The 24,884-nt window shown below is 47.1% G+C and overlaps 9 protein-coding genes across 9 annotated transcripts; 6 read left to right on the forward strand and 3 right to left on the reverse strand.

Annotated features, from left to right (window-relative positions):
* Positions 1–2,600: 2,600 nt before the first annotated feature.
* On the forward strand, positions 2,601–3,193 carry BDV38DRAFT_287312 (uncharacterized protein; the record flags this gene model as incomplete). Its single annotated transcript, XM_032060830.1, has 2 exons — positions 2,601–2,719; positions 2,788–3,193. 2 exons carry the CDS (start codon positions 2,601–2,603, stop codon positions 3,191–3,193), a joined length of 525 nt encoding a protein of 174 aa, XP_031908900.1.
* A 1,041-nt stretch (positions 3,194–4,234) lies between these two features.
* BDV38DRAFT_296547 (aminoglycoside phosphotransferase family protein) lies at positions 4,235–5,113 on the reverse strand (the record flags this gene model as incomplete). The annotated part of the gene is made up of 1 exon (XM_032062951.1): positions 4,235–5,113. One exon carries the CDS (start codon positions 5,111–5,113, stop codon positions 4,235–4,237), a length of 879 nt encoding a protein of 292 aa, XP_031908901.1.
* Positions 5,114–8,090: 2,977 nt separating this feature from the next.
* On the forward strand, positions 8,091–9,469 carry BDV38DRAFT_274759 (uncharacterized protein; the record flags this gene model as incomplete). The annotated part of the gene is made up of 3 exons (XM_032057895.1): positions 8,091–8,372; positions 8,445–9,261; positions 9,330–9,469. 3 exons carry the CDS (start codon positions 8,091–8,093, stop codon positions 9,467–9,469), a joined length of 1,239 nt encoding a protein of 412 aa, XP_031908902.1.
* Positions 9,470–10,636: 1,167 nt separating this feature from the next.
* Positions 10,637–11,364, forward strand: BDV38DRAFT_274760 (uncharacterized protein; the record flags this gene model as incomplete). The annotated part of the gene is made up of 3 exons (XM_032057896.1): positions 10,637–10,687; positions 10,753–11,145; positions 11,212–11,364. 3 exons carry the CDS (start codon positions 10,637–10,639, stop codon positions 11,362–11,364), a joined length of 597 nt encoding a protein of 198 aa, XP_031908903.1.
* A 2,608-nt stretch (positions 11,365–13,972) lies between these two features.
* On the forward strand, positions 13,973–15,606 carry BDV38DRAFT_287316 (Zn(II)2Cys6 transcription factor; the record flags this gene model as incomplete). Its single annotated transcript, XM_032060831.1, has 2 exons — positions 13,973–14,689; positions 14,761–15,606. The coding sequence occupies 2 exons, from the start codon at positions 13,973–13,975 to the stop codon at positions 15,604–15,606; spliced, it is 1,563 nt and encodes a 520-aa protein (XP_031908904.1).
* Positions 15,607–17,264: 1,658 nt separating this feature from the next.
* BDV38DRAFT_274761 (major facilitator superfamily domain-containing protein) lies at positions 17,265–18,642 on the forward strand (the record flags this gene model as incomplete). Its single annotated transcript, XM_032057897.1, has 5 exons — positions 17,265–17,708; positions 17,756–17,822; positions 17,909–18,135; positions 18,188–18,512; positions 18,575–18,642. The coding sequence occupies 5 exons, from the start codon at positions 17,265–17,267 to the stop codon at positions 18,640–18,642; spliced, it is 1,131 nt and encodes a 376-aa protein (XP_031908905.1).
* A 626-nt stretch (positions 18,643–19,268) lies between these two features.
* Positions 19,269–20,223, reverse strand: BDV38DRAFT_287318 (uncharacterized protein; the record flags this gene model as incomplete). The annotated part of the gene is made up of 4 exons (XM_032060832.1): positions 19,269–19,510; positions 19,644–19,803; positions 19,969–20,079; positions 20,158–20,223. The coding sequence occupies 4 exons, from the start codon at positions 20,221–20,223 to the stop codon at positions 19,269–19,271; spliced, it is 579 nt and encodes a 192-aa protein (XP_031908906.1).
* A 234-nt stretch (positions 20,224–20,457) lies between these two features.
* Positions 20,458–21,981, forward strand: BDV38DRAFT_274762 (SDR family oxidoreductase; the record flags this gene model as incomplete). The annotated part of the gene is made up of 4 exons (XM_032057898.1): positions 20,458–20,536; positions 21,065–21,414; positions 21,515–21,885; positions 21,948–21,981. 4 exons carry the CDS (start codon positions 20,458–20,460, stop codon positions 21,979–21,981), a joined length of 834 nt encoding a protein of 277 aa, XP_031908907.1.
* A 1,041-nt stretch (positions 21,982–23,022) lies between these two features.
* Positions 23,023–24,851, reverse strand: BDV38DRAFT_296548 (cytochrome P450; the record flags this gene model as incomplete). Its single annotated transcript, XM_032062952.1, has 6 exons — positions 23,023–23,166; positions 23,232–23,679; positions 23,731–24,120; positions 24,168–24,403; positions 24,492–24,583; positions 24,632–24,851. The coding sequence occupies 6 exons, from the start codon at positions 24,849–24,851 to the stop codon at positions 23,023–23,025; spliced, it is 1,530 nt and encodes a 509-aa protein (XP_031908908.1).
* Between the last annotated feature and the right edge of the window lie 33 nt (positions 24,852–24,884).

The raw sequence follows: 24,884 nt of genomic DNA on the forward strand, positions 1-24,884 counted from the left end.
TAATGTTGACCCTAATGTTGACCCTAATGTTGACCCTAATGTTGACCCTAATGTTGACCCTAATGTTGACCCTAATGTTGACCCTAATGTTGACCAAGGAGGAAGATAGCTTACCCCTAAGGGGAATAGATTGGCTATTTGCCCTATGTAAGGGCAATTTCGTGGTGGAGCCATTGTACGTAATGATCGTCGCCTCGCAAGGGCACAGGAAGACATCTATAGCTTGACCACGGTACAAAGGTTTCCTATTGGGGCTATTTCGCGAGGTTGTGGGATCCGAATCCCCTCGAACTTGAGGTGATGTGCCCACTCTGCCAAAGCATCTCTTTGATCTCAGACTTCACCGGCACCGTATATGAGGCGAGATGTCCACGTTGTTTATATTCATTTGTCGCGCAGCCTGGTAACCTCCACGTCCTGTATGCTCGTGCATGCTTAGGCACGTAGATTCCAAGTACGCTCCTGAATTTAACAGTTCATTTCATGCTGGAGCTTTACCTTCGTACCCTGTTTTCCTCCCACTCCCCTTAAGCGGCTCTAATTGAGTTCCGACTATGCACCTGCGTATGTGCGTTGACTAGCCACAGGTCCCATCGGAGGTCAAAAGGAGCGTGTTTGTTCTCTGGTAACAGGAAATACTAACATATCTCACCATCAGTCTTGTTTTGTCTCGTGTCATGTTATATCATGTCCCATCTCAATCCCTCCGCGTTGACCTCCCGGTCAAGTTCTTGTAGCAAAACCTGAGTAGCGGAAGAAGTACCCCGTTTTTCAGCCGCCCTGCGCCTAGCTGCGGAGCTTCGGCAGGAATAACCTCATTAGATAGCCTTTTCTTAATGGATGTGTCAACTAATAGAATCTTTTTGTGTGGATATTCGGCGCATAATTTCCCCAACAACTTTGGTTGAAGAATGATTCTCCAATAAGATCTAGGAGCAAGAACCAGATCTTGCTCTTATCTTAAATTACAGTCCCTGTGTTACAAGTAACCTTTTATTTAATCTAATAGTAAGTACAGGTCAGAAAATCCTCGTCATACACCTTCGCTTCTGCCCAGCCTCCATATTATAGTGACGGAAGTTCATCTGTTCATAAGGAGTCCGTTTGGGAACAAGGAACTTCAGCGGGAATCAGAAGACTGGTATTAATAAAACTAAAATTCGATGGCGAGGAGGGCGTAGGACCAAAGTTTCGAGGGATCGATAACATACTGTGGCAACTCGTCTCATCGCCATCGGGTCCGAGAGTTGGGGTGATCCGGCCATCGGCACTTCCATCATACATCATTTGCATGAGTGCGAGCACTAGGTTTTGCCTGGAATGGTAAGTACGAGGAGAGTACCAAGTACGGTTGCACAGCCGACTCTCAAAAGTCTATCAAAGAGCCCATTTGGATGATGCCAATAGTGTGAATGATGCTAAAGCCCTTGGTCCGGTCCGTGATTGGCCCGAGGAACTCACATGAAACGCGGAACGACGATCGATCAACGCCCCGCGTTTCGCTGATTCTCAAGCGGACTGAACATTTGACGCCTTCGAAATGCCGCTGGGGCAAAAGCGACATCCACAATCTTCTGAACATATTTTGGATTTTTCACAGCCAGCGAACTTAAGTGCCGCATCAGAGCAAGCTTGTGCGACTGATTTTCGATCGGCTTATGAAGCAGTTAGTATGGTCTCAGCCAGGTTTCACACGAGTAGGCCTGGAGACTATAATATATATTAGTTAGATTAATTATTTAGAGTTATAATTAAATATCTAATATATATAAAAAAATTTATAACTTTTTTTTGAATATATATATAATTTTTATTTTATCTTAATTTAAACTTTACTATATTTATTCTATTAGATAGAGAAAATTTTACTAAAATTATATAAAAATAACTTTCTGTAGAGAACTGTTAAGATAATCTCGGGGGACTATAATACAGTTCTAGACTTTTAAAAAAAAGATCAAGGACCGGACCATTCCTAGGCCTACAAGCAACACTAGTGCCGCCGATGTCCACTATCCATCCCCACTATCCATCCACCTTCCATCTTCGCCCTGTCATTCCGCACCGCTGAGGACAAGATTCACCTCTATTTCGTGGAGTTTCAATATGGCAGCCTCAAATGATGTGCTCCTTAAAGCTAGTCGCCTTCGCCTAGGTATCCCATGCTCACACCGCGTCTTCAAAAGTTATTTTTGATGACTCCGTACTATGGGCTGCCCGAGTCAGCAACGATCCCAAAAATTGGAAAAACGAATTGTGAGCTGTCAAACAATTCCAACACATCAAAAAAAAAAAAAAGCCCAGAGATAAAAGCGCCAGTCCTCTTCGTTGAAGCCGAGCAGCCTGTGCTATATTCGGAATGGATAAGTGACAAGCCACTAGCAATCTGGAACTCCCAAATTCCTTTAAATAGACTCCAAAGGCTTTTGGATGATCTTGCAGAATTTCTTATGCAACTATGGACTATTCCTGCTCCTCCTGACTTTGCTCGAGAGAAAAGTTGTCTGTACTCGCATTGGCTCATCAAAAGCCTGGACCGAGGACTTCGGCGAACTCTCAGAGGTACTGCCAGGTGGGGCAATGTTATTGACTATCTTACCATGCGGTCCATGATCCCAGATTATGCTGCCGAGTTTGATAAATACACCGGTATCGGCTTTACCCATGGGGATCTGAACGCGCATAATATCATGACGACTGACGAATTCCACCTGACAGGGTAAGCACAATACATCATTTTTATATCTTCTACATGATACCATTGCTAATATATGGACTCTATTGCAGGGTCATTGACTGGGATTGGATGTCTGTAGCACCGCTGCCAGCAATTATCCACCACCCCTGGTTCATAGCCGATGTCCCTGGATGGAATAATGATGGTGTATTAGAGGGCGAAAGCTTCGCTATGGACCGTCTTTACCTTGAGAGTTCAATATGGAAGAGGGAGATCTCACACCACTTGCCTCTTACTGTGTCGACGCTGCTGAAAAACTCTAGGAAGAGACTGTTTTTCCAATCAGCCTTCCACTATAAAGACATCCATGAGAGATTTGTCAAGATGCACTGTCCATGGACAGTAGACAACTTCAGAGCTGCAAGATCCCAGTTGCATCATGTGCTCCATTTGTATCCCGAGTTGGAAAGTGAAGGAGTACAACAAACCAAAGATCTTTTGCGGAAGGCTGAATAATAGGGCTGACCGAGAAGAAGCTGCTTTAAAATAGAGACGAGGCAATAAGAAAATCAGGTTTCTACTCTGGAACGTTTGGTGGGTAGAGCTTGATCAGTCAATGGATTGGGGGAGGCAACTTCATATAAATCGAAACTGCAGGAGGCCGAAAGGCCAGAAGGCATCATTTAACTACGCACATCACTCTCCTTGCGAAAATCCATCGAAAGCTCGGAGTAGTCCAATTATGCCACAGCTAAATATCATGAAATACGAACATACAACCGGAACTTGACACTGGCGCAAATAAGGGAGCAAAAACGGATACTGTAGCGAGCCCTGAAGATGTCTCGTTTGGCTTGAGGTCGCCCATGGTTGCATCGGAACCATATTTAATGGTTACAGAATGTTCCTGGCGAGGCCGAATCACCTAGAAAGGTTTCTTTAGTGTCATCTTTTGTCATCTTTTCTGATGACGGTGCTCCAGTATACTTTGATCGAACCAGGGATTCTCCCCGGATAGCGGACTAAAAACATCTTCACCACCTCTGACCACAGACATTGCTCGTCCCTTCTTGACTTCACCAAAAGACCCACCTCTCCTGAAAACCATCTTGAGTGCTTCCTAGACTTTCGTTGCGTCTTGTTGCGGTCAGTGTGAGATCGCGAGTCTCGTAGCGGTCATTCTACGTCTAGTATATATGCTCGCGAGTGATTGGGCCGTCAGCCCGTTGGTTGATCTTCTCGAGCAGCTCACGCCGCGTATCTTTGAGGCAAGTCGCGACGTGTTTACTCGCATGGGAGTTAAACGCGGCGCCTTTCATGGTCCGTAGTTTGCCGACAACAACCTTCTGGTTACCATTTATTGTTCGAGTGATAGTTATTTCTCGGTTAACCGGCGCGTCTCGAGATAGAATTGACTAGTGTACGGTCTAAGCTATGCGGCTGGTGTTGGAGCATGGGTAGGTAAAGCTTACCCTTTGCGGGCTATGGCGCAGACTAATCGTCAGTGAAGATTTGGGGTTGAGTAAAATATACCAGGGTACATGGTATTATCTTACGTTAGAACTCTAGATCACTAAAGACGATCCGCATCATGGCGCCCTCGAGCGGCAAGGGATCGAGAATCTTCTCAATATATGCCGGCCAGTCGTCAATCCACTGCAATAAAGGGAAGATATGAGCGTATTCCCAGTACGAAGGATACCATCCAGCCGTTTCCCAGTCCACAAGAGCAACTACTGTATACTCTTCTTCATTTGCGAGAGAATTGACGACCTTTTTGACGAGGACATTCTCTCTGTAGAGATCTCCGTGTGTGAATGTAGGCGGATGATTGCGAAGTGCTGATGGAAGGTGACGAGCAAGATAGTCAGAGAGAAAGCTGTGACTATTTGATTCGCTCCACATAGCTTTTGAGCGAAGTGCGATGGCTTTTCCGAATTCTTCTTCTGTCCGAAAGGGGCCGGTAACGGCGGTGTCTCTTTCACGAGAAAAGAAATATCTATGGGGAACGGGTCCTCGGTTGACACTGCCGTAAAATCCGGGCGATGGCAGCGCTCTCATTTGGTCGAAGACGCATCGCAATTTTCCAACAATCGAATGTTTATTTGCCTCAGTGAGCGAAGCCCACACCATCCCTAGAGAAATGCCGGGGACGTACTCCATGACGATATACAGGCTGTCCCGGTCGCGGTACATGGCATAGAGTCGTGGCGCTGGGATGTTGAGCTGTTGTTCAACAAAAAGTAGAGCGTATCCCTCATTTTCAGTCACAAGTGGGCCATACTTCACAACATATTTGTCTCTGATTACAACCAGGCGCCCACCATAGTCTGATCTCCTGGGGAGGGTTCTTGTTGCCCGTTCGATCTCATTCCGATCAGGAAGAGGTCCTGGTAATTGACGAGAATCTCGATAATAAGGAAGGGAGAACGGCATAATTGGAGGGGCGACTTCTCACCGGAAGAGTGGAGTTGATGGCAGGTTAAGAAATGCGGCCCAGAGACACAGACCATGGTGTTTATGTCGGAGGATATTGATATTCCCCTCCGCGTGCTCTGGGCCGGAGCTAGCTTAATGATAACTCCGTCATCTGACACCAAACTTATCTTGGTGCCCCCCACATCTCACCCTATGTAAATCGATTGATTAATATTGTATAGAGAGTATTAATCTAGAAATATATATTAGCTAGATCGAGAAATGATTGAAAACATTCGAACAACAAGGCCGATCTAGTCCCGATTGGCCCGGAAATGGGAATGTTCCGGGGTAGCCGTCTCTTATTCAGCAGCCCCACCCGCCTTCGGCGTGTTGGTCTGCCACACCCCAACAATAATTCCCATGTCAACGATAAATTTGAAGCTATTTAGACCTTTTATCTACCACTACAATACCTGATTCTTATTCTGATATTGAGATATATATCGTACAGACTTGTAAAATTGCTCAAGATCAAAAAAAGCCTAATATCACTGCGTTGGCATATCAATTTAACATTCCTTATCAACAACTCCGAGCATAAATTCAAGACCGAGTGACTCGAAGTATATATCCTATCTTAACCAAGACCCTTGATAATATACAAGAAAAGACACTAATTTATTAGATTTGTCAGCTTAATAATCTATATTGTCCTCCTACAGCCGGAATAATTAAACAGAGTACCAACCAGATACTACAACAGAATACAATTAACAGACTATCTTGTACAGTTAATAAAAACTGAGTATATCGCTTTATTAAATATCTCCCGAGCAAGTTTCAGCTTATTCAACAGAAACCAAAAAACAAGAATTACCTTAATACAGAGAAAATAGATATTTTTCAATACTGGTACAACTGCCTGGAGTCTATTATCAAGTAAATTTCTCCTAAAAATATATATAATTTTAATAAAACCGGCTTCTAACTGAGACAGAGAAAGTCTTAAAAAATTATAATTACTATACCTGTACAAGCCACAAGAGAAAATCTATCTAAAGAAATAGGGGAACTGATCTCTATAATAGAGTATATTATAGCTGACAGTTTTGTTCTTTCTCTATACTTTATATTTAAAAATATATATTATCTAGAAAGATAGTACAATACAGATATTTCTTATAAATATTAAATAGCTCTGTCTTCTAAAGACTATATTTCAGACAAAATTAATTTTAACTGAATTCAGTACTTCTACTGTTATACAAAGTACTGTATCTCTAAAAAAGAGATTCAATTACTACTTTTTAATAGTCACAAGTCCTATCTTACCTATAAATTTCTTCAGTTTTATGAACAGTATTATATTATATCTTACTGTTTTCCTTCTTATATAATATACCTTATATAGTCTCTCAATAGATAATCTTTTCAAGCCTACAAACACTTCTATTATAAGCAAAATAATAAGCTTGTTTCAAGAGACACTGAGATAAACAATAAAAATAATTTCTTAAAACAGATTTATTCTATTTATACAAAGACTTTTAAATAATATACAATCCGATATACCTTCAAAAAATAAAATATATATCCCTTAAATTCAGAGCCAATTCTTGAATCTTTAAATAAGGCTTTAGAATTAGTTCCAGAGCTTCAGATATTTACAATATCATCACCACTACTATTAAGCTTATCGCCACTATCTACAATACAAAATCTTCGTCAAAGTATTAGTAAAGCCCAGAGCTTTATTAAAAATAGTCCAGAGCTTAATCAAAGCTTTGTACAATATCTTAACCGTGTGTTCCAGAGCTCGCTAGAAACCACTGAATTAGTCGCTTAGCTTAAGAATAATCTATAACAATATCTCCGATATCAAAAGCCTCAAAATAGACAGAAATCACAGAGAAGGATCCGGTATAATAGACCACTGACTATATATAATACAAAACACTATATTACTAATTGTACAGAGGTAGAAAGACTACAGGATCTTAAACAGATCAGAAAAACAGGAACTTTAGAACAGAATAAACCACCACAACAGAGAGATATAGAGGGTCTGCCTAGTACAGAGACTAGCCAGATAGATAAGGAAGATCCTAGATTACCTTTTTGGATAGATACTCAAGGCGATGTTGTATAGGAATCTGAATAGCTTCAAATTTATCGTTGACATAGGAATTATCGTTGGGGTGTGGCAGACCAACACACCGAAGGCGGGTGGGGCTGCTGAATAAGAGACGGCTATACGAAGTCCAACCGTCGTATGCCCCCCTATACGGCTCGGGACTAGAAGTAGGGGGTCAGCCTTCTCTGTCAAACACCACACAAGAGCTTCCTTTATCATAGCCCCCGCTCTTCACACGACAAAGCAGCCCAGTAATGTTGATCCTCTCTAATTCCGTCCTTCACAACTCGTATCTTTTGTCATGGTCTGTGGGGCCCAATAATTGCCCACAAACCTGGACAAGAGAGCGATGTCACTCTGATTCCTTGGCACTGAAACATGTGGAGAACTTGACCATAACACTCTGCATTATGTTAACCTGATGTCGTTGAAAGATATGATGTATATTCCCTTAATCGAGATATCAAGGCGGACACTAATGTTGACCCTACTTAATCTCTTCACCAAGAAGGTAGTGTGAGAACAAGATCAACGAACGTGAGGATAATCCTGGCTAGCCCGCTTGACTACTTCGATATCCTGGTTGGTAAAGTCGGATATACCCACCTCTTGTTACAACTAGGGCATCCTTCCACTGTAATACTGTACAACGATTCATGTTACTCTCTACACCTTCCATTTTGAGATTCAGACCCTTGCTAAGATCCACCGCACCATGTCGGGCTGTGCAGTAGGTGGAGATTCGGCCTGGTAAAATCCGATCATGGACAATGTCTCTCTAATGGGTCCAAACGGGGCAGATGTAGATAAAATCTAGGACAAAGTTTTCTCGTCGCAGCCATCGTACAGTCCACTGCAATGCCTCGTCTACTCTTGAAATTAATTCTATGCCTCGCCTTTATATCCTGGACGATTTGGTATGGCAAGACACACTTCTACCGCGACCCTGGGAGCATCTTCTATGATGAAGTCCACGCCTTTGAACAGCGATATTCCCAGCATCGCCGCAGCGAAGTAGACGCCTTCATCCGGCTCCAAAAGACAACACCAACGTCAGAACCACCCATCAAATCCGGCCCTCATCCCACACTCTGCCTAGCCTTTAGCTCCGTCCGCCGCCAAACAAGTAACTATCTAGAAGTCCGTTGGTCCTGACCATCCAACCCTAGAAACCGGAAATTAAAAGCTCACCACCAAAGCAAAACCCAAAAGACTTCCATAGCGAGCGCCCTCGCAACCCTGACCTCCCAAGAACGGCAAGACCTCCACGTGGCCATCCTCATCGCCGAACCAAACCCATTCAGCCACCCAAACTGGAATACCACCTGGCTCCGCACGATTGCCGACACGTTCACCACCTACAATGCCAGCAGAGTCGAACTATCCCACCTCTCCCACCTCCAATCAACATCCAACTACGCCGAAAAGGGGATCATCGACTACATCCAGGCCTTGCAACTCTGTCACACCACCGGCGCCCCCTACATTGCCGTTTTTGAAGACGACATCCTCCTCGCAAACACCTGGTTCATCCGCACCCTGCTCGGCCTCTCCCAAATCCCCCCCTCAAAAGCCAATTCATGGCTTTTCATGCGTCTCTTCAACCAAGAACGCTCAACGGGATGGGCGAACCGAGCCATCGGCGGAAACAATGAGCACTGGATGATTCTCGCCATCGCTATTTCCATTGCGCTAGTGGGGTATGTGGCCCGGCGCCAGAGTAGGATTGCCCGGTCATGGGTCGATTGGGGCACGCTGGGGGTAGTGATGCTCGTGCTGAATCCGGCGATGGTGGTGCTGTTTTTCCAGGCGGGCAAGGCGTCGGTTTTGCCCCCTGCACCTGGGGTGTTTGAGGAGCCCTTTGGGTGTTGTTCGCAGGCAATGGTGTTTCCGACGGAGAGAGTAGCGGATATTGTGGATTTTTTGCGGAGCAGGGGCAGTGGGCAGGTGGATTTGTTGTTGAATCGGATGGCTGTTGAAATGGAATGGGGGAGGTGGGCGTTGTATCCGATTATGGCGCAGCATATTGGTACGTCCCTCTTTTCGGTTTCTGGATTTCCATTTGTTGGGCGTCTGGTTTGGCTGATTGTGGAGCAGGTCTTGACTCGGCGAGGAAGACTGCGAAGGCTGAGGCGCAGGCGATCTGGAGTATGGCGTTTGAGGATTTAGATCCGATGGTGCTGGAGAGGGAGCATTCGCGGTTGGTTGAGGAGTATTATTGGCGGCAGATTGTATAGATTTCTTAATTATTTTACGCATTAACATAAAGTATGAAAGAGAGGTGTTGGAGGTGTTGGAGGTATCGCAGGGAACTACGATGATTAAGTCAACACAGCTACCATAGAGTAGTATGTGAAGGTCTCGGAAATGTCCTATGGTTGAGTTACGTGCTGCTATATACGGTTGTCGAGACTGTGACTTGAAGGAAATTGTGGTTGTTTGAACATAGCTTGTGGCCACTTCAGCTCTTAGGGGGTGGCCTTCGTACCATGCATTTCCCCTATAGAGTATAGTGCATCTGTGCAATCTCAGGGACATATTTCTTCAAGCTGCCAGTCTTCGTTCAACGTCGATGGTTCCAGGGTGGGGAATATCGGAGTGGATGAATGGGTGTTTAGTATCAAACGGGGGCAGGCGCATATAATCGGTCCTATCGATATACCAACACATCCAATTGAAGATTTGCTATCATATGTACCGGGCAAACTCCCAATCACTTCAAGTCAGGCTGGGTTTATGCAGTCTTTTCTTCCTGCGTCGAGCTTCTAGCGCAACATCCCTCGGCACGCGGATTCAGAATCGGCCCCCAGAGCAGTAAGACAAAGTCTTGACCGAAGGATGGAGACATAGTGGGTCTACCGTACCAAGATCCCACTGAGCAGGCAATATCTGCGTTCTGCGACCCATCAATCTCGCTAAAAGCTGACACAGGAACTTTTTCAGGGAATACTATCAAAAACAATAACGACATTAGCTGGACTCCGCCGGACGAGTGCGCCATTATTGCGAACAACAATAATTAATTATGTAACGATGAAAAATGGCCCCCTTGGCAGTTTCCACAGACTTAGCCCACGGCGAATAAGCAACCATGTCTGACTTGGAGGCTTGTCCGACGATCTTTAGTAGCTGAGAGAGACCCATTTATATCAAGGTCGGAATTCTGGATATGTCTCACCTAGTCCGGTAACTGGGCCTTTCTTTCTAACTCTTCATCGTCTGGGTTGTTTGGTTTGGCCGATTTTGAGCCGACTAATTGGTTGGTGTACAGTTAGGCCTCCATAGTAATATAACTGAACATTCGGTGTGCTGCACAGAAAGCTATAAAGCTGTGCGACTTTCTAGAAAATGTCGATTCTCATGCCCAATCCTCTCAATCTTCTGAACTATCTAGACTCGCGATAATGAAAGTCTTCAATTACGTCTGGTTCTTGGCCGCCGGCCTTCTGGCTCGGGTTCGTTTCATATTCTCTCCATCATATCTATCATCCTCCCCCAGTGGCTTCTAACCAATTACCAGGCCCAACCCGACGAATCTCCACTCGAGGGATATACCATTGAGGAATTCTCTTGGGAAGTCGAGACAACGCCCGGCGGCTCAACCGTCGTCCTGAACGGCACAGTCGAGCAAGTCCTCTCTCAGCTGCGCGACATCAACCCCAACTACGACGCCGAGTTTGCCATCCCCGCCGATGAAGTTGAACAGCCTGTGGAGGAAGAAGACACTTCCTCGCACCTGACGAAGCGCGGCAACGTTAAATGCGGAGGTTATCCGAAGGCTAGACGGGTTCACATTGAAAAGGGAATCCAGTACTTGAGGGGTGTTCCTGGCAAGCCCCAAAGAGGGCCCGGCCCCGGTAGCTGCGGCCAGGTCAGCTGCTCTTGGTCTTCGGCTATTTGGTGGTGTAATGATGTAAGTGTCTTAAAGATATCTACTTTCTTTCTATCCTGGTGTGATGCATATTGACGGGAATCAAAGAACACTTTCACCAAGGTGCTACCCAGCTTCAACAATATTGCGGACGGGGCGCAACTTATTTTAAATACTTGTCTGATTGGTGGCCAGACCTTTTCGGGTCAAGATTCCCATAATGACAAGTGGAGTACTATTGTTCGCTGGCACAAGTGTTAGATAGAGGAGAGTGTGTGCGCTGGTGCAAATTCTATGATGTATCATGGATCTTGCTGGTTTCTAAAATCCAACATGTACTTGTGTGTACTAGAGAGTTGCTTTACCTTCTAAAGTCTCGGTGGTGTGAGGCTCAGAGCAAGTAGAAGGTTGTTGGTGAAATTCACCCATTGTCGGTAGATAGATAATGTGACCTTCTCATGTAGTTCCATCGCTCCTTGCTGGGCATTGCTCTCTTCAGTTAACCAGAAGCCTATGATTACGACCCACTGCCGGAGGAATTCTGGCTCGCTATGCCGTCTGAAAGTTGCTCGGTGAACAAATAGCTGCTGAGTCTAAATTCGAAGAGCCAGAAGGGAGACAAGACACATTTAAAGCGTCCTGCCAAGCCTAAGCCCTGCCCCAGGCGGTTTAATCGCGACGATCCCATCCAGCAGAAGCAAAGTAGTATTTATTTCTCGACACAACGGCCTTCCTCTCACTCACGATAACCATCCTTTTCCAACCATAGTACCTCTGTGCATCGCTCTTCAATATGAAGCTTGCCCCGGGGCCCCCTCTCACCAAATACAGCTTCCAATTGTTTATGTTTGGCTGTCGGACAGAGAATCTCACCCCAGACCAATACTCGACCAGTACAAGAACGTCCATATCCCCATTATAAAGAACTTAACCGGAGACCTCTTCTCTCTGACTCATGTACAACAATACTTGAAACGAGATAGGGTATCCGACTTTTCTGTGGTTGTTTTAATGAGCAATCAGACGGACTTCGACTACGACGCGGTGGCGGTACTGACGTATCGGGATAAGACGTACTTTGACGCTAATTGGGCCTTCTTTGAGGACAAGGAGAAGTTCTCCGCATGAGTGACCGGGGTTTTAATCAGTGCTGAATCTACTGATATGAGAACTTAAGAGTATATACACCCAGCTAAGAAGCCATCAGCCTGCAAATACGGACCCGGCTATTTGAGGGCCGAGGTCTCGTTCATTTACGTGATCGCCAAGATCAAGAAAGGGCTCTTAATCTGTCAATCCCTATTTCTTCTTGGCCCCCATCGGTAGTGCTAAAGCCAACAGCCTTCTATTTCATGGTGGATCAAATGGATTGTCGGAAATAGTCCTAGTAAAGCTATTATCATCTTGACCCGCTACAAAGCATAGCCATAGATAACAGCTCCAGTTCTGGCTGTCTGTCCGTGACGTAACCGATACTTTTACACATCATATATTTTGAAGCTAGTCGACCACTACCCATAGGTTGACCGTGCCTCGTCCTCCTTTTTACTGGCAGCATAGTGCTGCAGCATCGCATAAAGAGTTTCCACATTTCCTTCATCCAGGTTGCGGGCTTCTTTCAGATACTCCTAGGCGCTCTGTGGGTCAGTCGCCCATTCCGCGCCGAGTAACATGCTCATGCCTTCTTGTAGTGCTCGCTCCCAGCGTCATGCATAAGCACGTGTAGAAAGGTGTCACCTAATCAGGTACACCACGTGTAGTCCGCTTCGGGGACTTTCAAGGGCGGCTTGAACCACTGCTCGACTTTAGCAATCCTGTTTTAACGTGGAGTCGTGTCATAGAGGATAATCACGAGTATGGTCTACCAGTTGAGCGCGAATGGTCTGATGAGGTACTTACCAGACATCGCAATTGCAGTGCTGAAATCAGCGAATACTGCCGAGACGAGCCGCAGAATAGGCATCTCAGTCAATGGATCAATCTCGCAGCAAGCTTTCTCTTTACCGAGTGATGTGACGATTCTGGCATTGTTGGCATCGATAACAGGGCGGAATCATGATTTGGATCATGCAGGAGGATGCAGCACGACGACATCCTTTCTCTCCTCTGTCAATCTGATGTCCATGTCCGAGGAACGAGCCCTTCTAGTACAGTTATCCAGCGCTTCCAGATATACTGATCCCTTTGTTAACCAGTCATATCTGGATTAGGGCAAGGACAATATCTATATAGGAGCTCGCGATCTTGGTTGTTTTGACTGCAAGTAATAGGTGATGTGTTGTGTGGTAACTTTGTTCACATATTTGCATGGGTGATATATATTTAAGGCTGTCACAGATTGTATGATTTGCTACAATAAAATGTTTCGTTTGAATGAAATTGATGCAAGATTATTAGTAGAACGGCAAGCCCTTCTTCAGTCTATACGTTAATCGTTTATCCACCGGGTAATCAGTTCCATCACATTACAGCAGTTGCTATACCCAAGACTGCAGAAGCGTCTCGGTTCCAAACGCCGTGGACCAATGCAAACCCAAACAAACATCATAACAGTCATGTGATCGTGGTTCTCGGACGGACCCCCATTGACCCTCACGGCGATCACTAGTGGAACGCCACGCTGGTGAGAGACGTTCCCGTACATGATCTTCGGGGACGGCGGATCCGTACCCTGGGGCGATGAAAGGCTAATTCCGTATCTGTAGCCCCGGCTATTGGGCAGATCCACGCAAGTCTCCAGTAGGGGTCCCCGCGATTGCCACAGTTGCTACAACTTCAGTCCGGGGAAGCAAGGCACCTACCTTCATTGCACTCCTCCACTCTATCTACCGGGTTGGAAATCGCCCGAAGCCCACCTGCGATTGTGAAAATGGACCGAAGAATTCCGCGCACCCGGACAGGTTTCCTCTCTTGCCGTCAACGGAAAAAGAAATGCGATGAGACTAAGCCGCAATGTCGCGCTTGCACCCGCAACAAGTTGCCATGCTCGTGGCCTCCCCATATAGTCCGGATATTTGGTCTCAATTCTGGGCCACCGATTTCTGATGATGCTCCTCCGCGTGAACGTGATCGAACCAGGGGTTCCTGTCACCCCGAGACCAAAAATGCGCCCGCATCCATGTCATCGTCCGCTCGGGCCGCCAACATGGAGTCCAATTTGCCCTCTGATCATGCCTATCGCGCTATGGATGATAGGGAAAATCATATTGCGTCATGGTGTCCGGAGCTGAAAGCGTTCTTGAGTCCGAGACGACCGATGTTACTGCCGGACTCCCAAATCCTACTGTCACACTATCTGGACGTTACTGGTCCCAAACTGGCCCCGGCCCCCGGTACACCTTTTGTTTCCTGGCTGTTACCGGTTGCTTATAGTGACGATCTGCTAATGAATGGCATTCTCGCTCTAAGTGGGGGCCATCTCCTGTATAAACTACCAGAAAACTGTGCAATCCAACGGGCAACCTCCCGACATTATTCCCTAGCGTTGAAGAGTCTTCGACAGGTGCTGAAGGATGAGTCGACGCTGATTGAACCTCTTGTAGTTATTCGAGTAGCTTTGTCGACTGTTCTTCTGTTTCACTATGAGGTAAGGCACCCAACTTGGGACACGCCTTCGAATCCACTGGTCGTCTATCTGCCGTGGTTGGAATCATCTAGGTGGTCTCTGGGCACCTGGACGGATCCCCCTTTCCCCACCTGCGCGCCGGTCGTCATCTCATCCTACGCCTGCGAAAAAATGGCCACTTGCTCACGTCAAGTGCAGAGAGAAAGCTGTTTGGGTTTGTAGCTGAAGTGTATTCTTACATTGTCCTATCCAACAGCATCACACCATTCAACATGAATTGCAATAGGACTCTTATTTATGACTCATTTCTGCAGTCACTGGATGACCTGCGTGACTGGGGCGCATTTGGGGTCATGTTCAGTGGGTTCCACAGTCTCTTTGAACTCATATCCTCCGTTTCTCTCTTTGCGGGAGAGCAAGACGCACAGTCATCGACAGGTACCCTTCTACCACTCGACCGCTATGAGACATATGACCAACTGAAGATGCGCATCGGCCATTTGGAACTTTCTGCGATAGAACACCCCGACCCTGAGGTGCTTCCTGGGCACAGCACAGCCTTGGGTGTGTTCCGAATCGTTTTATTGGTCTTTTTGGAAACCGCGGTCTCGCCATTCTCCAAACATGACTTAATACGCGCGCATCACCTGCAATCTTTGCTGGATCAAGCCGTACAGTATCTCCCGGAGATGCTCGCGTCAAATTATTCCTGTATCTTGATGTGGCCCGTTATGGTAATTGGATCGTGCTTGATGAAAGAAGAGCAGCGTAATGTAATCACGCATCTCTTAATCCATAATCATTACGTTATGAGAAACACTGCCCAAGCTAGCGTTCTGCTTCAATTACTCTGGGACGATCCTGACGAATATGCGTTTGGACCATACGGTCTTGGGCTATTGATGAGAAGACACGGATTGGACTATGGTGTTATATAAATTAAGAATGAACAGAAACCTGACTTGCTACAATCATTCGGAGATGCTCGGATTGATTCAGCTGGCGCTCCTGTTGGTCTAATTGGCAATATAAGGAAAGGTCAAATTGTACCGAGCATGAATCGTTCAGGCGCCACAGTGTTCGAGGGAAGCCTGATCCGTTGAGGGTCAAGATACACTTGCAGACAGATGGTGCCGACCATCTAAACTTCGCCCCAGGGTGCGAAACACAATTCGTTGGCATCCCACGGGGCCCAAGCACACATACCCCAGAAGCACTTAGTTTTGCAAAGAAGGGAATCCTCGAAAGTCTCTTTCTATTTCAAGTTCTGGATCATTATCGCAGCTCCCTTGCAGGGGGTTAGTAAGTTAAATACTATACCTCCTCGGGTCTCGGAGGGCAGGGAAAGCCCAGACCGCGAGATACAAAGAAGATAAGTAGAGTAGTCGTATTGTGATCCAGAAAGATCTATTGTCCGTTTATTTCTATCTCAAACCTTGGGAATTGTCTGTACAGGGTCTGGTTTACCAGAGCCGATGGAACCATTGGTGTATAACTATATGTGAGGTTTACCCTTTTTAAACTTGTAATTTTGAGTGTCTGATAAACGTTAACCGTCACAACCAGACAAGTGGATTGGTTTGGAAAATAGCGCCAACCTTAGCTTTAACTTACTACAGCCTGGTCGAATGCACTCTTATCTGTAACCGACCCTTATCTGTAGCCGCCTGGTAAATGTTGACCCCCGAGCGGGGAGCGCTTGATACTATTCAGGAAGTGGCTTATGGAGTCCAGAGTCTAAATAATTCTCTGGCACTTCAGGAGCCATCTTCCGTAACTCCAGCTGCAACCGCAATTTTGTTAATTGAAGAAGATCCTGGACAGATTCAAGTGGTAAACCCAAGGCCAGATCAAGACTTAGTAGGATAATAGGCAGCCCTGGTCGCCCAACTTGATATAGGAGTGCATACTACAATATTCCTAAAAGAAAAGCCCACTCTAGCGTCCATAAGAAACATATGAGAGGGGCAGCATAGTATGTGTGGGTAAGCCTAATTGGGGGCCTCTGCACCGGCCTGGAACAAACTCAGTTGCAGCCTCTTTCGCAAAACCACCGTGTTCTGAATATTGGATTTCTGAATTACGGGTCCTGAGCCACACCACACCTAGATATATAAGCTTTCCTATTCAGATAGCAAATGCCTGGATCCGCTTGGGCTCTAGCGAATCTAGGTAGTCATTACGCGTCGATAACCATGATGATAGAGGAGTATCTTGTGAAATTATCGACATCGCGTGCCAGCCAGCGTCATGCAACTGCGGGGAAGAGGAGAATTGAGTTCAGTACAACATATCATGGCCACTTAGAGTTGTCTAGAATGAAAGGCTGCATGCATGGCCAATCGCGTTAATCCTGCTTGAACCTTACAAACCTTGGATTCTCTATGGGGTTCGTGTTGGCGATAGTAACGTCTGTGCCGCTTGTACGTTTCCCCGGGGTCCTCCACATATAAAAGCCGCTACTGAGTATGCTTTGCATAAAGGGAAGCATACTAACAGCCAATCTCAAATTCTATTTACAGGAAGCATTCCATCTAATTTTCCCCAGTCCCTGACTTCGTTTTTCGGAGGCAACGACATGTCCGCAGACAGTGAGATGGACAAGAAGGCACAGGAAGTACGATCCAATCACAGCCACATTGAATTCTCTCCGAATGATGAGGAAGCTGGGGGTAGCTTAGAAGATGTGGCGACTGAGAATGGAGAAATCCTCCCAGATAGTGGTGTCCAAGCCTGGCGGACAGCCCTAGGAGGATTCTTGTCATTTGTTGCCAGCATTGGGTTCCTAAGCGGGGGATCCGTTTTCCAGAGCTACTTCAAGGCAACCGTCCTTCCAGCCTCCAGCACATCCGATATTGCGTGGATCGGTAGCGCGCAGGTTTGGGGCTGCTATTTCTTTGGCATTTGGTCTGGAACCTTGTCTGATAAGCATGGGCCTGCCCTACCACTTGGTGTGGGAACGGTCTTCATGGTCCTTGGCAATATGATGTCCTCTGTTTCGACAAAATTCTATCAGTTTCTGCTCTCCCAGGGGTTTTGTGTGGCACTTGGCATGGGTTTATATTCACACCGGCTCTGGCCATCCAGTCCCAATGGTTCTTGAAACGCCGTGGACTTGCCGTTGGCCTCGTCATGTCTGGCCAGATGGCTGGAGGTATGTGTTTATTATACTCGGTGAACTGTGAAGCTCCAATCACTTATTCCATATTACAACTCCAGGTATCATTTGGTCCGTTTTAGCAAATCGACTTCTCAATTTTGAGGGTGTGTCATATGGCTGGACTCTACGTATTATCGGGTTCATGCAGCTTGGCATCATGGTTGCTGCTATATTACTAGTTCGGCATCGATTCATCCATGTGATAGAGCAGAGGTCACTGCCTCTAAGACAATATTTTACCGATCGTCGAACTATGTTGCTCACATTGGCTGTTTTCCTCATGAATCTAGGCATTTATGTACCGTGGGTTAGTGGCGCCAGTCTGTTAAACTGATAGATGCACTAACAATACCTTCCAGTTTTACATCACTCCTTATGCCATCCAGCGCGGCGCCTCGGCAAGCCTAGGCTTTTACGATGCAGCAATCCTGAATGCTGGCGCCTTCTTGGGTTGCTATGCCCTGGGCATGATAGCTGACTCTGGCCTGGGGTTTTTCAACTCGGTTATCGTGGCCACCTTTCCTTGCGCCGTGAACTCCTTTGCTTGGATCGGCGTACACAGTATCGCAGGCGTCGTCGTGTGGGCAGTAGCATATGGGATGATGTCGGGCGCACTACAGGCCATTTTCTCACCTTGTGTCTCCATGCTGGCGCCGACGACAGACGTTATAGGCTGTTGGAACGGTGAGGACACCTTCTGTCATTCTTGGGTTACTATGCTGATGGACGTGCTATGTATCACGCAGGAATCTGCATCACTATTCCTTCATTCGCAGTACTGGCAACCGGGCCGATCGCCGGACGGCTTCTTTGAGGATGCCGGAGGGACCAATTATCTTAGAATGCAATTATTTACTGGTATCTGCCTGACCCTTTCGGGTGCCTTATTTGTGTGGACTCGGTTTTGGGTTTCTAGGGCGCTTGTTGTTTAGCTGGCCAAGCCACAATCCCCGACCTGCGGAGACGTCTGGTTTCAGTTCCTGCAATAAGATTCTAATTGTGACTGAACTTGAGTGACATATTTCTATCTCCGATCATACTATTGGAACCAAGTGCAACTCTTAGTGGAATATGATATCTAGAATATGGCATATCCTTTTCATTGACTATTCCCAGAAATTTCAGGAATATATAGTACTTTGTAGTCCCTTTTTATCTCCCCCTTTCAAGGGATTGAGTACCTGGCTCTGAAGGTCGCGAGCATGACGATAGGGCTTCTCAGATTCACCGTTCTCTTCAGCCAGTGTCTTAATAGGACCCCAACAGCTACTCAACACGCTCGCTTCATTTAAACAAACCTGAAAAATGTGATTGTATTTAGATAATTTGACAAGCCAGACCCTGTGCTACGCGTCTTATATGGGAGAGCCTTGACTACATAAAGTGTCTAAGCGGCGTTACGCCGAAGTTATAGTGAAACCAAAGACGAGGATAGATACATTACCGCAGAAGCTGGGATTGACCTAGTACTACGGAACACATCCGGGCCAACTTGTGGCCAGCTCCCTTCACGGCCCGCCAGAGCTCGGAGTTGGAGTTCAGAGTGATCAGAATGCCGTTGGCCGGCACGATGTCTATCGACTCGCACTGGTCAGCAATCAGCCCGTGGCGGCCCTGCGGCCAGCCGGAGCCACCACCCAAGGCAGTGCCGAGGTAGCTGACGCATTTGCACGTACCAGTGACTAGTTACATGGAATTAGCATCCCCTGAGTAGTTCTGTCTTGATGACCGCCTCTCCATGCTTGCAGTTAGACTAATCGGTCTGCTTCCGAGCTTCCCACAGCGTGTCAGCCACCAGCTTAGACTTGGTCCCACCAGCAATCGTAACGGTGTTGCCATCCTGGGCGATGTGGACCCCGCTGGGCCGGTCGAAGTAGATCTCAATACCACTGGCCATCTTGCCTAGAGTGGTGACTGCTCCATGGGCGCCATTGGAAGCCAGGAAAGGCAATTCCTGCCTCTGCGCGAATTTCACCTATACAGTGACATTAGCGGACTGTTCCTGTGTCACGCGGATGTATTGGTGGAACCAAGATGCGTTGGTCGTGCGCGGGCAAAATATCGCATACGAAGGGTCAATATGAAATAGAAAGACACAGGACGAGATTGATCAACCATGTATAGAAAACAAAAAGCTTACCGTCTCTACGAGACCATTCCCGGTGCCGGGAACGACGACGATACTCACGGTGGGTGACTCTAAACTGGACCACCGTGTGGAAGCCTCCTCAAACTCATCCGAGCCAGGGTACTAAAATTGAGCGAAGGTGGAAAGCCTCTCACTGAGCGCCTTGTAGTCGACACCCCGAGACTAAATGTTCTGAGTGACAGGCAGGCTCTGACAGGCCGACGTAACTGCCCACGCAGCCACGGCGGTGCCCACTGGCAAACGCATTGTGAAAACGTGTGATTGAGCTGGAACAAGAGAGTTGGCTTGGGGAAAGAAGTGAATGATTCGAAGTACTTTCGTAGGTAGAGTGCTGATATTATAATCTGATCTCTTGGATGGAAATTGAGGTCCCAATCTCGGACGGACTTCGTTCATTCTTTCGGTATAAATCAGCCTCAACGCAAGATAATAGCCTTTGGCGTGGCGCATCGCTTGCATCCTTTGGCCCCAAATCTACCGATGGCCGAACCAACAGCCGGCAGCGGACCCACGGTGGGCCGGATTCTCGACAGACAGACCCTCCGGCGTACCGTCTCAGGTATGTTTCGATCTCGTCTTCAACAATATAACTCCGGCTTACTACAGCAATTTTGCATGGTCCACAGTAAGCACTAAAGAATACAGGGTAAGCGGCAGCACTAGGGACCAACCACCATCCTCATTAGGAAAGGCATGGAGCTGGCAGGACCTCGAAAGAACGTGCTGTTCAATACGGAGGTCCCTGGAAACGTTCGTGCCGGAAGATCCACATAGTTCATTACTAGTTTGTTCTAACGGCGTATTTTCTTTCCACTTACCCCTCTAATTGTACTGTAATAAAGTGCCGGGTCATGAGGGGTACAATGATGGCGAATTTTTTCTCCTTCCTCTCCCGGAATAATATACGGCTTCTTCCTTCGTGTGAATCAACCTCGAATCCTCCCAACACACTCCCAATACTACTTTTTATCCTCTGAGGTCACACCCCGTTCCAGTTAATATGTCACCCAAGACTTTCATCGTCACCGGTGCCTCGAGAGGTAGAAAATCAATGCCATCCATCGCTTATGTGATGATCACAGTCTAGGCCCTGAAAAGCTCACTCGTCTTCCCCATGTTATAGGTATTGGTCTCGCAATCTCAAAGTTTCTTCTCACGGCGCCTCAATCACACAACGTGGTGGTCATCGCCCGCAGCATCGAGCCCCTCCAGAAGCTGAAAGACCAGTACGCCAAGCAAGTTGAGATCCTTAATGGCGATCTCGCGGATTTATCTCTCGCTCCGAAGGCTGTCGAGCTAGCCTTGAAATCGTTCGGGCGTCTGGATGGATTGGTTTTGAACCACGGCGTGCTGGGCCAGGTGGGCAAGATCGCCGAGGCTGATCCGGAGCAATGGAAGCAGGGATTTGATATAAACTTCATCAGCTTAGTGGCTTTTGTAAGTGGACTACATAGATTCTATTCATGCCAGGGAAGGGGGTAGCGGTATTGGGAAGAAGGCATGTGGTCCATAGTTATTAACGCTGATATTGCTCCAGGTTAAAGCTGGACTTCCTGCGCTTCGCGAATCCAAGGGCAGGATTGTCTTCACTTCATCTGCGGCTGCTGTCTCGGCATTTAAGGGATGGGGTCTGTATGGGGCGAGCAAGGCGGCCATGAACCATCTGTCCCTGAGCCTTTCAGAGGAAGAGCCTGACGTGACATCTGTGTCGGTTCAGCCGGGATTGGTCGACACCGAAATGCAGCGCGAGATCCGCGAAGACCACGCGACCACTCTGGACCCTCAATTTCATGCCCTATTCACGACGGTCCACAAAGATGGGGGATTGCTCAAACCCGAACAGCCGGGTCATGTTCTGGCCAGATTGGTGATTGATGCTCCGAACTCATTGTCTGGCCAGTTCCTAGCGTAAGCTCTACTCCTAAGCTCTCTACAGCGTTTTACTCTGCAGCGGAACTGACGAGAAAAAGATGGGACGACCAAGCTCTAGCGGCTTTTCAATAGAATACCAGAAGAAACCTGTAAACAACAGTCAGTATATACCGCCATAGAAAGTTTTCATGCGGGATAGGCAGCTTCATTGTGTAATAATGAACCAAAACACGGAAACCAATCCACGGCTAAAGGGGTTGGAGTTATGATCTGCGTTGCAAGGTGTGCACGAAGATCACGATTAGAAGATTACACCAAAGGAAAGCTTGTAGATAGACCAGACCTGCAGCGCCTGTAAAATTGCTTTCCACCACCCTTACATATAGGAAAGAGTCCAGTGGATTTCTCAAAGAGCATAAATTATCGACCATGCGCTAGGCATCGCAAGAGGACGACCTAAATTCATTTTTGACAGCCCGGCAAAAGTGAAGATATAGTAGGGCTCAATTCGATAACCGCTGTGAAGTTGTATACTCGCATGTGAAGAGTCTGCCAGTAATCTCAAGTCACACTGAGACTACGTGTTCACTACAACCTCAAACACAAAGTTGCGTAAGCATATTGGAGATGGACATCGAAGGCATCGGATCCCAGAATGTGAGTGACCACGGTGACCACAGCCCACACGCTCGGTCACCTCAGCCCGGGCTGATGGCCATCCTGACGTCAATATCAACTGAAACTGCCATTGAACGACTCACACCCGTATAGAATCCCCAAATACATCATAGCCACAGTAAGTATAACGGAAGAGTTTACCAAGGAATTCGAGATGAACCAGCGAAGCACTAGGCCACGGTCAAGAGACAAATATATAGCTAATGCTGACTCAAGGCAGAGTCGTAACTAGTCGGCTGACACTGCGAATAAGAGCAGTATCACACAGACTGACTATGCAATCCCGCGTCTGATTGGCTACCTGAACCTGTGGGTTATGTCCGCTTTGCTCTGTGCGCATCGTCGAGCTCTCGGGGTTGATGTCGGTCTATTCATCATCCGTCCAGGTGAGTAATCCAGTACTACTTGAGCACCTGAGTGCGCCAAGGTACCCCTCAGAGAGTCTTTATCTGGATAATATATAATATACATTCTAGCAAAGGCAGGCAAAGGCCATCAACGACGTCGAACATTAACATCAATCGCCACCGGCTTATACAACCAATACGATGTCGTCTGCATCTCCTCATCACTCCCAAGTTCAAACGCGTAAGACTTTAAAAGCTCCGGGATGGCCTTGTAAATTTCACACATTGATATCTAAATATCGATTCATCAGTTAGAACATCGACGGAGATCGTCCTCATAAATGAAACGAAACTCACATTCTTGCCAAGACAAGTCCTAGCCCCCATCCCAAACTGCATAATATACCGATCCATTCTACTAACATCACCGTCAATCCACCTCTCGGGTCGAAACTGATCTGCGTCTTTGCCAAAAACTGTCTTGTTGAAATGCACAACGCCGGGGTTCACGCCTATCCGCGCATTACCGGGAATGTAATGGCCGCCAATCATGCACCCGGCTGGGGGTGCGTGACGGGGGAACGAGACGCCAGTGATTGGGTGCATGCGGATTCCTTCCCTGATGCAAGCAGATAGGTAGGGAAGTTTAACAGCCTCGTTGTAGGAAATATGCGGGATGCTAAGTTGGTTACATTGCACGGCGGCGTCAATTTCAGCGGTAAGCTTTGCGTATACGCGGGGGTTACGCAAAATATAATAGAGGATGCCAGAGAGCGTGAGAGCTGTTGTTTCGCTTCCGGCAAAGCTGCGCATGCCTCTGTTACCATACAAACACTCATGAGCGGAAGGAACCTACAATGCGCCAAAGGACTCCATCTTTATATCATCAAGAACGAAATCAAGTTCCTTGCCTCTTTTATGAGAGATCTCGAGCAGGTTCCCTAGGATGTCATGTCGCTGAGGCTTAGACTGGGAGTCCGTTTGTAGAGTAGCGAGGCGGTCGGTCAGCATTGCGTTTGTCGCCTCAGTCAGATTTTCTAGGGCACCTAAAGCCCGTCGGACTTTTGGGAACAAGATCCCGGTCAGCATGAACAAGCCCCGGACGTAGGTGGGCATATTGGCAGCCAGAAACTGGATAGGGACCAAATCCTCCGTTGCGTTGATGTAGCCTAGGTGGTCGTCGCCGGCTTGCAGGAAGCCGAACATTTTACTGAAGTACAACTCGCCGATCACGTCATATGCGTACCTATACATATATCAGCAATTGAACTATGCGAAGGTAGGAATAGCTACATTCGAGTCCATATCCACAGGTCGAAAGACTTCTTGCAGTCAGCCATCTCGCCTAGTTTCTCGAGCCAGACGTCAATGCACTTCTCAATGTACTTTTCCGATTGGAGGATGCTTGTCATTGTGTAAACATGGCTAACGATGCGGCGGCGCTCCCCGTGTTGCTTCCCGCCTTCAGACGAGAAGTGGTCCGGGAATCGTGCTGCTCTTATCAGTCGTTGTTCTAGACAGACAGGACTCTGGCGTACCCCATGGTGGTCTGAAAGCCAAATAGAAGTCGGTCTAGTCCGTCAGTCAGTGTAATTGTGCTCTGAGCGAGGGCCATACCTTGGCTGTAAATGATTTGGTTCCGTAAAGCGTTTGGATTGCCTCCGGGTCACTGGTGATCAGCTCGTTTGGGGCGATGCGAACTACGGATCCTATATTTCATAAGTGTGGTTCAATCATATCTCACCGAGGAAACAAACCATATTTGGCATGTAGCGTCATCTGCCTCTTCTCAGCATCCCCAGGAAGCACATGAAGAAGCGTCCAGACTCTCGTGATAGACGCCCAGAATGGTCCGGGAAACTTGGAGAGAGGGTGAAACCATCGTGTGTAGACGATCCAAACAGCCCAGTACGTGACAATTCCGACGAGGGCACCCTGACCCAGCAAGGATCTATCTGGAAGTCTCAACCAGTCCATTATTGGGCTGATTCAATTGCACAGGTGAGTAGC

The sequence above is a fragment of the Aspergillus pseudotamarii genome, assembly GCF_009193445.1.
Source record: "Aspergillus pseudotamarii strain CBS 117625 unplaced genomic scaffold BDV38scaffold_75, whole genome shotgun sequence".
Lineage (NCBI taxonomy): Eukaryota > Fungi > Ascomycota > Eurotiomycetes > Eurotiales > Aspergillaceae > Aspergillus > Aspergillus pseudotamarii.